The 16,627-nt window shown below is 44.7% G+C and overlaps 1 protein-coding gene across 2 annotated transcripts in view; it reads left to right on the top strand.

Annotated features, from left to right (window-relative positions):
* Positions 1-11,565, top strand: part of MTHFD1 (methylenetetrahydrofolate dehydrogenase, cyclohydrolase and formyltetrahydrofolate synthetase 1) — a 44,097-nt gene extending 32,532 nt beyond the window's left edge. Inside the window, exons 20-28 of one of the 2 annotated variants that reach the window (XM_074148594.1) lie at positions 535-646; positions 836-975; positions 1,177-1,218; positions 2,251-2,351; positions 3,296-3,473; positions 4,766-4,873; positions 6,087-6,239; positions 10,349-10,457; positions 10,635-11,565. In XM_074148594.1, the coding sequence (XP_074004695.1) occupies positions 535-646; positions 836-975; positions 1,177-1,218; positions 2,251-2,351; positions 3,296-3,473; positions 4,766-4,873; positions 6,087-6,239; positions 10,349-10,438 (924 nt within the window). In that variant the 3' untranslated portion in view covers positions 10,439-10,457; positions 10,635-11,565. Of the gene's footprint in view, positions 1-534; positions 653-835; positions 976-1,176; positions 1,219-2,250; positions 2,352-3,295; positions 3,474-4,765; positions 4,874-6,086; positions 6,240-10,348; positions 10,458-10,634 lie in introns of those variants that run through there. The other variant, XM_074148593.1, reaches the window with a different exon arrangement.
* Positions 11,566-16,627: the final 5,062 nt, after the last annotated feature.

Genomic DNA, 16,627 nt, shown 5'->3' with positions numbered 1-16,627 from the left:
ACTTTGCTGTATGTGTGTTCTCAGGGCCAAGAAGCAACTGGTCTAGTTCATTCATCACAGTTAGCGCGGGCTTACTTGGCTTAGAGTTAGAGATTTACTGTGGTTTCCTACTTAAGGTTCAGGGCTAGGAGAGAAGGCTACCTTCTTTCTAGATCTGCCATTGGCATGTGGGATGGCCCCAAGGAAATGCACTAAACTTTACTGTGTCTCTGTTCTGTTGTCTTTAATGCAGGAAGTGTTTTGGGAATCTAAATAGTGCAGATGCAGGAGAATGGCAAAGAGTTGCTGGGATTTAGCCATCCTTTCCTAAGCGGATTAATATCTCCACTTGTGCAGATTATTATAATTCTGTTTGCCCTGTAGTCCTTATTACTGATAACAAATGTTTGATCAGAAGGCTTTAAGATCTGTCTTCTAAAAGCGTTTTTCTTTACCTTCAGGTACCGTAGTACTTAGCTCTGGAAATGCTGCAGATTTGCTAAATTGTACCCTCTGATTTTTCTCTCTCTGTCTCCCACACCCTCCGTTTTCTAGGGAACACCAGTGTTTGTTCATGCTGGACCTTTTGCCAATATTGCACATGGGAATTCTTCAGTGTTGGCAGACAAAATAGCACTGAAGCTTGTGGGTAAAGAGGGATTCGTTGGTAAGTGTGTGGGGTGGTTTTTTTCTTTGCTCTTTGTTTGTTTTGTAGGGAGGGATCTGCCTCTTTTCTATCATGACTGTGTTTGGGTTTTTTTTGTCTTGGAAGAAGCTTCTGATTTATATAATCAGAGCATGATTTCTCCACCCAGCAACCTCTCACAGGCTTCTTTTCTTTTAATTCCTACTCTAGTTACAGAAGCAGGATTTGGTGCAGACATAGGCATGGAGAAATTCTTTAACATTAAGTGCCGCTATTCTGGTCTCCGGCCTCATGTGGTGGTGTTGGTTGCTACTGTCCGAGCTCTGAAAATGCATGGAGGAGGGCCTGCAGTAAGTATTAGGCAAGGTTTTCTTTAGGAGTTATGGGCTGTTACTGTTATTCTGATCCAGTTTTTCCTTAGAAAACAGATCAGCCTGGAATAGAATGATGTATCTTGACGCCATTCAATAAGAATCAAGTACGAATTGCTGTCATGGATAAAAATCCTGTGGCGTTCCATCTTCTTTTTTTGTTTTTCCTTTTTTTCTCAGGTCACTGCTGGGGTACCTTTACCGAAGGAGTATACGGAAGAGGTAACCTTCTTTAACTCTTGTGACAGTTGACTAACTAACTGCAGTCACGGCACGATATTGCAGCGCATGCCTGGGTAGCTAGTGTGTGTCATTTCTTTAGCTGCCAGGGAAATGCTTCCTCATACAAGCTGTAATGTTGTTCTTCCATATTTTCTTTTTCCTAATGATGTTACTTTGGCTCTGCATTTATCGTACTTGACCTAGCCAGTGTTCAGAGCCTTTTTGTTTCTCCTGAACTCATGCAATTGTCTGTGAGCTCAATTTTTGATAGTAGTATCTATTCTGTGTCCCTTGGACCCTCTCAGTATGGAGTAATTTCTTGGATGAAATATTGTCTCTGAAAATATTCAGAGTGCCTCTCTAATTACTCTCTTCTTAGCAGCAGCAGTTTCTGGTTTTATTTCCCTCTCCTCCTTTGCAAGCAGAAAGGAAAATTAACCAAGGTCTCGGCTTCTATCCTTGTGTCTTGAATGGTTACGTACACTTGGACAATTGGTCTGGCTCTCTTTACATTGCTGCAGCTTTTTCATTTGTAGAGCTTCTGTATGGATTATCCTTTGCATAGGAAGGGATGAAAAGTCTGAATTTCCATGAATAGTCCCTGATGCTGCAAAATGTAAATGTGCCTAAACCAAAAGCTCTTGCCACGGGACTTCAAACAAGTGTCATGAAATTCACTGCTGATGATATTTAATACATGAAGAGGAATGTGTCAGAGAGGGAAACGAGGCTTTGCTGTGGAGAGTTAATGAGCGCGAGTATTAACTTACTAAGAATAACAAAAAAACCTGTAAAAAGTGATTTATCTTTCCTTGGCTTGGCAGCTGAAACCAGTGATCATTAGAACTAGTCATTCCTTTTCCTGTCTTCCATCCAAGACCATGCACTGGTCTGGACTGTTCAGAAAGCAGCCTTTGTGGTTTCCCCTCTCATTTTGACATTTTTATCACTAGCTGTGGACGTAGTGGATTTGGAACAAAAGTTTCACTGTCCCCAATAAAACGGGCGTCCTGCTTGCTGTCTTCTTTACAGAATCTTCAGCTGTTGGCAAAAGGCTGTAGTAACCTCAACAAGCAAATCCAAAATGCGCGATTGTTTGGTGTCCCGGTAGTAGTGGCTGTCAATTCTTTCAAGTAAGTGAGCTGGGACATGGAAGTGACGCGTGGGAATAAAATTGTGGCACTTCATATGCTACGTTTAACACAAACTCTTGTTTTCAGTACTGTCTGTGTATTGTTTGCAGCATTTTGCATTGCTGTAAGATGCTGAATAAATAGAGGAGCTCTGCTTAGTAATTTCAAATGCGTTCCTTAGGTTAAATTAGCTTAGGATTTTATGATCAGTGACTATTATCTGCCATCACTGACACCCTGACTGGCCAAATTACTGTGGACAAAAGGTGCCTGTGATGATGTGGAATCTAAGCTCTTACTAGGTGGTGAGGTGCCTGTGCTGTCGACCACACTGTGTTCAGTGGTCTGCTGTATGGAATAATTATGTGCCACTAAGAAGTATTTTGAGCTCTGCACATTGTACTGCACAGGAAATGGAATCTGTGTGTGGTCTTTTTATGCAAGCAGAAGAGCTTTGAACTGGTGTATTAAAGGTGATGCCAATTGAAGCAGGGTAGCCAGCTAAGGATTCTTCATCTGAAGTAAATGCATATCGGTTGATTTTAGAGAAGTTACGCTTTTCAGCTTGTTGTGTGCACATCATACAGCACCTCTAAATCAGCAATGCTAACGCCGTTTTGTGTTTGCTTCTGAAAACGGGAGTTATATTGCTGATACAGGACAGATACAACACCAAGTCTGGAATGCTGCTCCGTCAGTAGTCATGGGTTTCTGCATCCAGTTCCAGAGCTCCCCGTTGCTGTCTGTTCCTCTGTGGAGTAGCGTCCTTCACCAAGAGCAGGTGGTGGTGCATAGCCCCTCAGCAGCTTCCTGATGGCTGGATTCTGTGGTTTCTTTAGGCAGCTTTTGGATGTTGTCAGCAAGAGTAAAAAATGGTTAGAACAAAATGGTTCTTTTACTGTGTCTGCATCCTGGTACAAATGCACAAACTTTTCTCCTTACAGAACAGATACAAAGGCTGAACTGGCCCTTGTAGTACAAATGGCAAAGGAAGCGGGGGCGTTCGATGCTGTGGAGTGCACTCACTGGGCAGAGGGAGGCAAAGGAGCGGTCGCGCTGGCCCACGCTGTTCAGAGAGCATCACAGACACCCAGCAACTTCAGGTTCCTCTATAATGTGGAGGTAAGAACTTGCAGTATTACAGAGGTACTTTGTCTGTAAGGTGGAGATCACTTGGTTTCGCTAGCTTAAGTTGCTGAAGGCTGGCTGAAAGGTGGCTCTGAGAATCTGAGAAGAAATTTTCTCTTAGAACACAACAGATGGACAGGCCCCATCCCTGGAAGTGTTCAAGGCCAGGCTGGATGGGGCTTTGGGCAACCTGCTCTAGTGGAGGTGTCCCTGCCCATGGCAGGGGGGTTGGAACTCGATGATCTTTAAGGTCCCTTCCAACCCGAACCATTCTGTGATTCTATCATTTATTCCACCAGTCTCAAAGACCTAGTTAGTCGTTTCTTGTTGTTTTGACTATCTAAGTTAAATACTGTTTATTTTTGACACTGGAACATGCTGCTGTGGCTCTGCTAGAGATCACAAGCAGGTTTCTACTGTGGCAGCCATGTTCCAGGGTAGGGGAAAGCTTAATTCTTGAACTTGACATGTGCATTCCTATTGGAGCATGGACTGGAACAAGCCTGACCAAACCTGTCAATTTACCACAGAGCTTCTGGATGCACTTGTTGCTCAGGATGGGAATCTATACAACAGGCTATGGAATAGAATTTGTCCATTTTTAACTTTTTTTTTTTTTTTTTTTCCTCTGCAAGGAAGGCTTATGGAGTCACACTAGAGGTTGGGATAGAAGAGGGAGGGTGTGTGTGTATTTCTAATGAATTTTTACTTAAGCAAATTTGACAGATGACTTGGAGCTAATGGAGTCACTGTCACACAGGTTATGGCCAGAATCCTCCTTTAATAGCAAGCACCTATTCAAGAACCTAATGAGGTACAGAGCTATGTCATTATATCTGTTTTAGCTCTTTAACAGAAGCTTTCAATTTTTCTTCTTTAACCTGTTTTATTTGTGCTTTTATTTAAACATTAACTTGTATTCCCTCAAATTATTTTTGTACGCTCTTTGACTTTGACGTGAGAAAGAATAAAGGTGTCTCTCTTGCAGCAGGGGTAATTAACATGCAAGCACAGCTTATAAGAATATACTGTTGTGTATCTTTTTGTTTCTGACCGTAGTAAACTAATTTTGCCCTCTTACTAAGAGAAACAACTGCAACAAGATAAATATAACCTGTTCTGAAAACCTTCAAATTACCGTACAGTTTTGTTCTACAGCAAATGGGAATAGCTCTTGTATCTGCAGGTGGGCATTGTGCAACACCTGTGAAGGAGCGTGAAGCTGCTGCAGTGTTACAGCTCTTTGTAGTTTGGCCACACTGTCTTTCCTCTCTTTTTTTCTCTAGCTCCCTGTTGTAGATAAGATCAGGCTTATTGCACAGCAGATCTACGGGGCAAGTGACATTGAGCTACTTCCAGAAGCACAGGAGAAAGTCTCCGTGTACACTAAGCAAGTGAGTTTTCCCATGTCACCCGATACCAGCGGTGCTTTTCAATTAAATGTTCATATTCAACGGTAGCGTTCAAGCTGTGTGTGAAGGGAATCATGATTCAAATCATCTCCTTGTCCAGGACTCGTTGGATGTGCTACGGCAGAGGAGGAAGAGGAGGTGGTACAGGGAGGGAGAAACTGGTCCTGGCTTCTAGTGGGGAAGACAGAACTCATCTGGCCCACAATTCTGTGATAGTGTATGGGGAAGAGAAGAGCAGGAGGAGGGTTCAGTGATCTTTCTCTACTCTCCAATCCTTCAGCAATTTGGGAATTAGGGAACTACAAATGCTCCCACTGGTGCCAAATAGTCTCTTGTGATGTTTTTTTGTTGTTGTTTTTGTTTTTTGTTTTTTAAATCTGGTTCCACTGAGTTGTCTAATCAGGATTTGAACCCATATGGATTTGAACCCATGTGGAGTCACAGTTTATGTTGGGGAGAGAGTTCCACAAGTGATATAATACTTCTTGTGGAAAAATGTCTACTTTTGTAAATTTTGAACCTGGCAATCTGGTTGTTGAATTAGATACTTTCTAGTTGTTGTGTTGGTTTTGCTCTTCTCTAGCATGATGTTCTTGTGAATTTACCTGCTTCTGAATTAATGAAGGGAACACTGTTCACAGTGTGCTCAAATAATCTTGCTTTTACAGTCTGTTTACTACTGGTATAGATAGTTTTTCACTTTCACGTTTCTTGTATATTCCTTTACACGTCTATCAAAATACCATAGCTATGTAATTGCTATTTCCTCATGACCTGCAATTATATTAATCAACATTTCTAATTAACTGACCTCAATTGAGCAAGAATTTTAATTCTGAGCTGTTTAAATTTAACATTTTGGGAAGATAGTAGAAAGTAAGTTAGCTATCAAGGTTGTATGTCTTAACACTTCCATACCATTAATTTTTTCCTCAGTGGGATGGGCTGGGGGCGATGGTAGTTCTTGCTTTAATACTTAGTGGGGGCAGGGAAAGAGTTTGAGAGAGAAGGAATGGGGATGCAGAATGGTGAACGGATCTGAGAGGCTGTGAGTGAGGCAGTTGGTGAGGAGTAAAATGTCCTGATAAACTGTCTGATGTCTGCAGAGAACGGCAGAACAGAGCAATTATGTTTATGTACGGGAAAAGTTACTTGTTTCTCTCCTCTTTCTCTCTCTTTTCATTGCCTTCCCCAGGGATTTGGAAACCTGCCAATCTGCATGGCTAAAACTCACTTATCGTTGTCTCACGACCCTGAACAAAAAGGCGCACCTACAGGTTTTGTTCTGCCGATCCGAGACATTCGGGCCAGCGTTGGTGCTGGGTTCCTGTATCCACTAGTAGGAACGGTACGTGATTGAGGGAAACCTTTAGCTGTGGGGCACGGAAAAAAACTTCATGTATGTTCTAGTAAGCAGTTACAAAAGGTATCTTTAATTAGGAGAGTCTTTGTCATTTACAGTTGGTGTTTTAACAGTCCATTGTATTAGATGCCCTTAATAGTTTTTTTTCAGAGGGAAAAGAGAAGCTAAAATAGACCATCAGACCATTTGAATACTTAGCAAACCCCCCAGTTTACTCCTCAGGTCCCACATCACTGTCTTCCTGGATTTTGAGGAAAGGCTGAGCTCTGCAGCTTATGAATTCTGGGAGCTGCAGTATGGTTGAGGGGATGGGAGAAATTCTTGGCCCACCTAATTGCCCTTGTGACTTTACGTTCCTGATGAGAGCACTTTGCAGTATCGCAGGTGAAGGCTGCATGCTGCAGATCAGAGTAGAACAAGATAACTCCTCCAAAGCTTACAAAGCAAGCAGCGTTTGATGAGGCACTTCCAAAATGAAACTGACCTGTACTATTAATCATTTATCGGTCTCCCCTCCCATTTGGTTCTAATGGTTTTGCTGACCATCTCTTTGCTGTTCGGCCTGCATCAGTTCCAACAATTCATTTCACTGTATCCTTGAGTTTTTAGTTTCTGTTCTTTGACGTGATTGGCATAATGTCAGCTGAGAGGAGAGAGAGAGAGAGTAGCTACAATGGAAACAGGATCCTGGAATAGCTTTGATATGAATTGCCTGGCAGAAAGAGGAGCTACCTGCAAAATGAACTAATGTTCAGGTTTGCATCCAAAGGAAGAACGTTAGGATGAAAGCATCCAGTGGAAATCTTAACTGGGGAATCTCTGGGCAGCTGTGAAGTAACTTGTTAGATTATTTTAGGGGATGGAGCAGTTGGAGCGAGCAGCTCTTTTTCTTATTTTTTGGGCCTGAACCTTTTTCTGAAGTCTTCATGGCAACGTGGTTGTTTTAAGAAGCTTTCAAAAGCATATTAGGGGTACATGGCTCAGATGGTGAAAGTTGCTAATTTAAGAGTTGGGTCCCTTCTTTCTTCAAATGCTAGCTAGAGCCAAATATTGGATATCTTTTTCTTTTAATTCTTTAACAACAAAAACCCCAAAACCAAGAGGTAGGTAAGGGTTTCCAGATCACCCAACATAAGTAAAATAAGTACATTCTGATTAAAGTCTGGCTCATCCGTGTTTTTAAAGACTAAGGTGTGTTTTGGGATAAAATGAAAGATAGCATGCTTGTTCCTGTTATTTAATGGCATTTTTTTTTTGCAAGCCAAGGTTTAATCCAAACAATGATTTATTTTTATTATTTTTATAAGCACTGGACAAGGAAAGGGTGCACAGCATTAATGAGCTACACGAGAGAGAGATGTTTTCAGGCATTAAAACTAACATTTTGGCTCTCTTTTTTGATGTCTTCAGTTTCTGTGAAGTTGGACTCTTTCCTTTCTGCTCCCTTCCCATGTCCCTAATGTTTTCTCGGACATGTAGTAAATGATGGTGTTGATTCTGCCAGAATTAACAGTAGGTCTTCTGGTTAGGGACATGAAGATCGCTCTTGTGTGGTGTCCACAAAGCCAGGGAAGGGTTGTCCTTTTTGAGAAGCAATCCAGGGCACTTTGAATCAGATCATGATTTTAAACCCATCCAGCGGAAGGTATGTTAGCCTCAGAATAAATTTTTGGCAGCAACCATTGACCCGTGAGCTGAAAATGCAATAAATATATAGCTCTATGCAGAAGCTTTTATGAGAAATTTGAGGTGAAACTAATCACCGGTGTATGCGTATTCTTGGTATCTGAAGGTGATCACAAAGGTTTGTCACATTTTATATTTTTTCTCAGCTTCTGAGTTTTGGGGTTTTCCCTTTCTGGCTCAAAGTTGAAGCTGTTGTATTTTAATGAAATACTTCAGGGGTTTAAAGGAAATAAAATGTCAAAGATTATCTAGATTTACCTTTGAGCATGGAAGACAATGAAAGTGAAATAAATCATTGGACTCAAATATTTTTAGGGTTTCTTTTCTGGTGCTGCTGATGAATTGAAAACAAATTATTCAGCTCTGGATTTTTAGTTCCTAAATAGTGGGTTTTTTGGAAGTTCCACAAGTGCAATAAATAATACATGCTTAGTTGGTATTGGTTTTATATGAAGTCTTGCAAGGGGATTGATGATATCCACGTGGTCAAATTTTTTCATGTAAGTAAATAGTGTGAGTTGCCCTGTGTTCTTTTTCAGCGTGTGGTATTGAAGGGGAGGAGGATAATGGAGGAAAAGTTCATTTCCTCAGCTCTGAAAATGACTGAGTGCATTAAGCATTGTAGGCACTTGTACGGAAAATTAGTAGCCTGGATGGAAATTATCCTGTACTGCATAGAAATTTAAGGTTTTAAGCAGGGTTTAAGCAGACTGCTTTTAAGTGGATAGCAGATCAGCCACTGTGGGCTGCCCTATGGATAGGAAAGGAGGAAAGCTGACTGTACCTTTCAAAATAGAAAGTGCAAGAAATCGTAGAGTCAGGCCCATCTTCAGCAATATGGCTCCTCCTACTCTATTCAGTGTCACTGTCTCAGCTCCTGCGGTGGCCTTCTGAATGTGTAGGTGGAGATCTGCAAAGCTCTATGATTCTTCAGTGATACTTAAATAAATAGGAAGTTTCTTGCTGTGCGTGACCATGGTGAGAACAGGAAAACCCCTCCAGGCACTATGGATCTCTTGAGAGCAAAATGTTCATACAATTAAACACAAAGAGAAGGAATTGGGGGTCTTCTCAGTAGCCCCCTCCCCCTTTCCCCGTTCTCTGTCTGGGAAAGCAGCGGCTCTGACAAAAAGCTAGTGAAGTCCTAGAAATCATTACAAAGGGTGGACTTGAAGTGATTTTTACCTCCACATAAGCCATGCAAGACCTGCAGTGGTACGTTACATACGGGACTGGTGTTAGCACCTGTAAACAGCTTAGGAAAATGGCATGGGACTCCAAAAGCTCCCCAAATGGTTTTGAGAACTGCAGAAAATGCTTAACCAATGCAGCTTTGCCTCCTTTCTGCTTAGCTTGTTACCAAAAGGAAGATTGTGAGGTGATTTGATTAGCGTGTAAAATACTTGCTCAGGGAGAAAAATACCAGGTTGCCAGAGAGATCTTTAATCTAATGGAGACAGGCATAACAATAGTGATTGTGAAACCGGAGGCTGGATGATGCAGATGAAAAAATAAGACCTGGAGGTTTTTTTTATTAAAGGGGTTAATTGCCACTGGTGCAAACTACCACGCGTGGTCATGAGTTGCCCACCTTTGTAGAGCGCTCGTGTTGGCCTACGTGTGCTGGCAGAAGTCCTGTCAGTCGCTTTAGTAAATCAGGCCAAGTGTAGCCCATGCCGGCTTTGTGGCGTTCTCTGGTTCTGAAATTGGGCACTCAGCAGTGGGACAACTGGAGAAGACTGGCCCGAGGCAGGTGTGGTGCTAGCAGCTCTTTTGCTAGCTTCAGTTCTGCCACTGCTCAGCCCTTCTGACTTGAACGCGTGGGAAATGTTCCAGTCAGGAGAACTGACCTCTCCATCTTCTATTTAAGCTTTATTATTTCTGTTAAAAACAAACCCCCAAACTATTTAAACTCTCTTGTCAACCATAATTATTCCTAATTACTTAACACTTGTAGTTCTAGACCTAAGAATTGCAATCAACTGAGACTTTACAGTCTGCAAAGTTGTATTAAAACATGGATCCTCATTTTAATAACCAGGAAACTGCCACAAGTAATTGTCGTCTCGCCACAGCAAAGTCCATGAGCACTCACCTAACAATTAACTGGTCAGCTGGATATTTAAGTACTTTGCCAAATCTTGGGGTCAGGCACTGGCAGAGGCAGAAGCCAAACTAAATCCTCATCATAAAAAAACCAAAAACCCTAGATCTGTCTGCTGAGCCAGGAGTTCCTGATTCTTGCCGTATTCTTCAAAGCGGTACCTGACCGTCATCCAACTAGTACGTACCTGTGCAAGGGGCTGCATCAGATGTTGCCATCGTAGTCTTCAGCAGTGATTTGGTATTGCATCTGCTGTACAAAACTTGGCTGCTTCCACTTTAACATTTTATCTTTTGTTGTCCAGATGAGCACTATGCCAGGACTTCCTACAAGACCCTGTTTCTATGATATAGACTTGGACCCAGTGTCAGGAGAAGTAAATGGGCTCTTTTGAAAGGAATTACTAACCAAAGGTAGGTGCCTTTTTTGAACGCTTTCAATATTTGGGCTTTATTTCTCATCTTGAGATAATGGAGTTAAGCCAATCTTATACTATGCCATATGTTTCCAAATGACATTTGATTTATAATTCAGCCTGAAAGTTGCCTGCAGTACTATGTAATAGTAATTAAATTTATTTTTCTTTTTAGCTCCCAGAAGAACACCTGATGACTCATGTAAGCAGAACTATGCCCTGATCTTTTTTTTTTTTTTTTTTAAAGTCAAAACAAGATATGACTGAGAATATAGTGCAAGAAGTGACTGGAAGGAGGAATGCTGAAGAATCAACCACTTACCTTTAATCTGTAATAAATTGTAAACTGCCGTGTTCCAAGCTAGTTGACACTGACCATATAAAGCATACTTTCTTTACAAACCTTACAAACCTCCTGCTTCATAATTGTAGCAGAGGCTTGGGTTTAGTGACCTCTTTTGATTCAGTGACATGATTTTAATAATTAAAATCCTGAAGCTGGAGCTGTTTGAAACAGTCTTGAGACCTAATTGTCTTAACTGTAGGGTTTTGTAGGATATATTATCTTTGAAAGTCTTGTACACTGCTTATGCCTATTTGCCATACCGAGTTCCATATTCTGTTTCTTGCACTATGGGAGAAACTGCTGTGCTCTGAAGCTGCACCAATGCCATGTAGAAGAGGGAATGAGGAAGAATCCCCTTTGCTTCTCTTCTCTCCAGAAATGCTTACCCTGGCTTCTGCTGTGAATTATTCCTGTGGGCACCTGAGCCACATCAAATTTCCCTTTTAGAAAGCCCAGCTGTGACTACCGTATCCTACTGTTAATGGAAATCCGACCTCTGGATATCAGATTTGTAGAGACTGGTTCTCTGGCCCGTATCTGTGGCTTTTACCAAATGTGTCTTTTGGAACCATTTTATGCTCAACGATAAGTGCATTTACACCATTGATGAGTCTTGTTTCCTAAAGCACCTTTTTGGTGAACAGAGGCAACGTGAGTTTATTTGTAGAAGCTTTTGCCAGCAGGCCGAAAATCATTTTGTAACATAAAAATACAGTTTCTGCCAATTTTTTTAACTAATACAAATAAACTGGTAAATATTTGAAGGGCTTTTTGGGTTTTCATGCATGCACTGAGATTACTGAAGTAGAACTTATTTCTGTGATTGACTGTACAGAGCAGCAATCCTAGTATTGACAACTAGAAGTGATTATTGCAATAATAAGTTGCCTGCAATGCACCACTCGTGCGTGTGTGTGTGTGTGTGTTTAATCTCGTTTCCTTTCCTGGATGATGTATGTCATCTGTAGGAAATAAAGTACCTGAATTATTCCATGGATTTGAGATAACTTGCAGCTGACTGCAAAAGATCTGAATGGAGACTGGCAAGGCCCAGCTGCTTGCATCGGGACTGAATCTAAAACATTCTGATTTGGGGGAGAGCTGGGAGAATCGGGATCTAGGTGTGCACCAATGTAAAGGCGCACCGGTAGTGCACACGTACTGCGTGTATATATGGAGAGAGAGAGATATCTCTCTGTCTCTTTAAGTTATTCAGGAGGGGAGAATAATTATATAAAAACTAGCTGGTTGTCACAGAAGCAAGGACAGAATAGCTTAAATTGTTGTAAGAGCGTTTGAGATGCCTTCACAGCCTCCTGAAATTATCTTTCCCATGGTGTTCAGCCGAGGAGTTCTTGGCAGCCAGCTTCGCACACGCAGGCCACTTGCAGGGGGTCAGAAGGGAGGGAGTATTCCCCGCTTTGGGGCTACCCTATGCCTGGCTGAGAGTTGCCCTTCCCCTGCGGCACCTGGGCTGAGCCTTCCCTTGCAGCAGGTTGCCAGAGCTGATGCTGCCAAGTCTGCTGTCAGTGCCTACATTTAATCTTCCCTGCTACACCGCTTCCCTGCGAGTGCTCTGTGTTCCACCTTCATTTTATGCTTATGAAAGATGGGATAAGTGCAAATTTATGCTAAGATTAGCCTCCTTTTAGTTTAGCATGAGATCATAGGCATGTGCTTGAGAGAGATGGTTCAAGAGGTTGCTAGTCCACCTCCTGCAGTGAGGGAGGCTCAGGCGTGCAACTCTTGAAGGGTTTGCTGCGCACAGCGGGACTGATGGCAACAAAGCATAAGGGCCAAAAAGTAGCCCCGAGCGTCTCTAGAGGCTAACGGGGAACGCTTCTCTAACCCGCGCTTTCAATCTGTTGGGGTGTGAGCTCCCCGGTGTCCCTACCCTAGGTCTTGCAGGGTAAGTAGGTTGGTTTTTCTTAACTCTCTCCTTTGCAACTAAGCGTGCTGGCTACTTCTTGGCCTGTCAAATAGGACACAAAGGACACGTAATTTCTTCTAACTAAATATTGGGAGGCTGTCTTCCTGTTGCCTGGAGAAAAAACAAATTATGTACAAATTTGTTCTCTGTGGGCTTATTTGTGGGTCCAGAGCCCTTAGCTGGTGGTGCGGCCATCCGCTCCCAGAGCTCTGCTGTAATGAGCATCCTGCATCACGTCACATAAGAAATTACACAGACGGGGGGGGGGGGGGGCGTTGATGGGCGGTAGGGACAAACGAGAAAGGAGATGGTGCACACCACCAGCACTTTGGTGGCTGAGATCTTCCTTCAAGCTTATCCGTCTTCTGAGCAGATCCTCTGCTCACTGCACACCCCGTTATTTATTTCCCTTGCCTTTGGCGCTACCATCTTCCCCTGGAGTGGCAGGAATAATTGAATTCCAGGTGAGGTGTTTCTGAACGGGGTTGATGAGGACCTGCCACACCTGAGGCAGCACGCGCACGGTTGCCGACTTCAGGCTAGCCATCCTCCGTGCCGCCGGCTTCTTGCCTCCCTCCCACCCCGGACTGCAAGGAGGGAAAACCTCCCGGCGCTTGAGGGGCCGTTAATGCAGAAGTCAACCGTGATTGGAACCCACCGCCGTTTCCAAATGCGAATGGTTATCCTGAGTGAAGGTGAGCAAAGGCATCTCACGGGGGGGGGCTTTTACAAAGGCAATGCCTTGTGGTTGCTTGATCCCGTTTCTGTCCTGCTGGCTAACGTTTCAGCCCCACGAACCCAATTTTGTACCATTTTTTTTTTCTATGAAGCAGCTAGGGAGGGGGAAGGCCGTGTGTTATTTTTTTTCTCAGGTGGACCTACCCTGCAAGCCATTTGCATGTTCAGGGTGGTGCTTCACCTGGTTTCTTAGGTGCAAACATGCTGTGAAGTAGTTAACATCCTTAAAACATTTGTGGGCGTTAGCCAGCTCCCTGTGGAGATGAGTGGCTACATTCAAGCCTTTCCAACTATGGTTTCATGTAGCTCCTCAGCTGCACTTGGTAGTCCTTTTTCTGGAGGCTCTCCCATCAATCATAACAGCTGGAGATGCAATTATTTTTATTTTTTTTTTTTACATCAGATCTCAGCTGCTTTGGAGAAAAAAAGCTCGTATGAAAGGCAAGGATTTGGGGCAAGGATTAGTTCAAACCCAAGAACTGGCTGTCCTTGCCACCACCTCTGAAGGTGTAGCTCCTGCAGCGACCCACCTAGCGTGTGCCTAAAGCTGCAAAGGTTTCAGGTGGGACAAAAGAAAAACAACACCCCAGCTGCCAAGAGCTGGACCCCCTTCCTTCACACCTAGCCAGGCAAAGGCTGGACCTGCAGCTACCAGCCATCCCAGCCTGGGCACGCTTTGGGATCCACGGCTTGGTGCCCGGGAAGAACCTTTGCCTTGCGTGCGGTTTGCCCGTTTGGGTGTCTGTGCTCCACCTGGGAGGGGGAAGAAAGGTCACTCTGCAAGAGGGAGGGGTGCTGCCCCCCGAGAAGAGGGGGTGCTGTCTCCTAAGGGGGGGGGGGATGCTTCCCCGGAGGAGGAGGGATGCTGATCTCCAAGGAGGGAGAGATGCTTCCCCGGAGGAAGAGAGATGCTGATCTGCGAAGAGGTGCTTCCCCGGAGGAGGTGGGATGCTGCCCCGCACGCAGGGCCGGGACGGGCTCCCGGAACCCCCTCCCCAGCCCCGCGCTCTCCCGAGGCTGCGAGCAGGTGTCCGCAGAGCCGCCCCGGTGCCGGGGGGCGGGGGGGTGGGCGGGCCGGGGGCTGGCGACGGTGGCGGGCCGCCTCGGCGGGGGGCGGGGGGCTGCCGGCAGCGCCCTCCCCGCCGGCCCGGGGGGGCGCGGCTGCGGCGGGAGGCGGTGGCGGCGGAGCGGAGCGGTGCGGGGCCGGGCCGGGCCGCAGGTGAGGGCGCGGGGGGGTCGGGGGGCACTCCCTCGGAGAGTTCCGCGGGGGAGGCGACACGCGTGGGGCTCCTGGCTCGGTCTCTGCAGCCCGAGGAGTCCCCTCGGCGGGGTTCGGCTTTTGGGGAGCGCCCCCCCCCCGCTCCGTGCCCGCGGCGGGAGGGGGCTCGGGGGGGGGGGGGGGGGGGTGGCGGCGGAGCCGGGTGGGCTCCTGCTCCCGCCGGCGGCACCAGCGAACGCCCCCAAAACTTGGCGGGGTGCGGGGGCTGCGGCGGAGCCGGGCTGCGGGCTGCGCTCCGGGCACCGGCAGCCGTGGGCGGCTCTCGCTCACACGCCCCGCTCTCAGCTTTAGCTCGTTTGCCCCTCGAAAAATGAAAATAAATGTAAAAAAAAAAAAAAAAAAAAAAATTAAAAAAAAACAAAACAAAACCCCAAGTCTGCTCCGCGGGGGAGCACGCCCCGCCGGAGCCCCCATTTTAAATCATCTTACTACTTAAAAGCGGAGCACAAAATACTGGGTAAAGGGTTGCCTGGAGTCACTGAGCCAGTTCCCAGAGAAGTTGGGCTGTTGGCGGTAGCACGTTTTCGCATCTTTATATCAAAAAAATGTTCCGATGATGTCCTGGGGCAGCGCTTTTTTGTTGTTTTTTTTTTTTTTTTTTACGTGGTGACACATATCTTACAATATCATATATTTGATGAAGCCGTGCGGCGTTAATTGAGGTTGCCATGGAAGGCATGCACGTAGTATAAATAAGCTCCCTTCTTGCCATGTGATTTTGCTTTTGTATTCCCCAAGCCTCCTTTTTGTATTCTGTGGTTTTGCATATTGTCATATGGTGCATTAAAGATAAAAATATCCCCTGTCTCAGGGTGTAATTTCCCTCGCTGGAACCATGAGTGTGTATGGAGCAGTGGGGAAAAGATTCGGCTAAGTGTAGGAGAAGAAAATATGTGCGTGTGCATGCGTAATATATATTGGCTGTTATATGGGCAATTAAAAAAAAAATAATGGCAAAACACACAAAAAGGCAAAATAGTATTTTCTATGGTGGAACATCACTAGGATGACAGCTCGGTGGCCTTATTTTGCCTTTGGATATATGATGCTAATTAGTGGAAAGAACTGCTGTTGTGCATCCAGTGGCAGAACTGCTTTTCCAGCCCTGCTCTACCTCCCAAAATGAAATCTTTTTTTAAAAAAATATACTTTTTTAATACTTTAAAAAAGAAGGCTCTGCAGATCTTACCGTTCGTTTCTTGTGTTACAGATGAAAGACGGAAGTGTCGGCCACAGCAAACCTCACGTAACCCGCCAGGGGAACCGAAGCAGAAAGCAAAGCTGAGACAAAGCAGCGTCTGACCTTGTCACTGGGGGGCAGAAAACAGCCACCGGCTGCCGCTGGTTGTACTGGTGCTTCAATCAAGCTCCCCAAGCAATGTGGATATTGCAGATAGCTCAGAAAGTGCAAGTTCTTTCCAGGTCCGTGGGGTGAATAAAAATTATTAACTCTTGGCTTGATTTGTCATCCTTTGGGGGAAAAAAAAAAAAAAAAAAAAGAAATAAATAATGTCAGACTGGCAATTAAATAGTGGTGCTGTTAGACTGAGTGCAACTTGAAGTGGGTTGTCCTGGAAGCGAGAGTGACTCTGGCCAGCGAAGCCAAGGAGAAGCCTGTTCGACTTCACATCTACCCGGGATTCCTTGGAGAGGTGACAAAGTGAGTAATAAGACAAAGTGGGAGTTATAAAGTGGATGCCATAGCTTCAGCAGGACTTCTCTTCACTGCCACATCCCGCTCATTAAAAAGCATGTAACGTTATTCTGAAAACAGTTTGAGGAAAGAAGGCACTTTGAGCATCTCTGCAGTTCCTTTGCCTGATGCGTTAATCAAGAAAATCAATAATATAACACAAACGGAGGAGAGGAGTGAAT

Source organism: Numenius arquata, chromosome 6 (assembly GCF_964106895.1).
Source record: "Numenius arquata chromosome 6, bNumArq3.hap1.1, whole genome shotgun sequence".
In the NCBI taxonomy this organism is placed as follows: domain Eukaryota; kingdom Metazoa; phylum Chordata; class Aves; order Charadriiformes; family Scolopacidae; genus Numenius; species Numenius arquata.
This window is presented reverse-complemented; position numbering and strand designations above follow the sequence as displayed.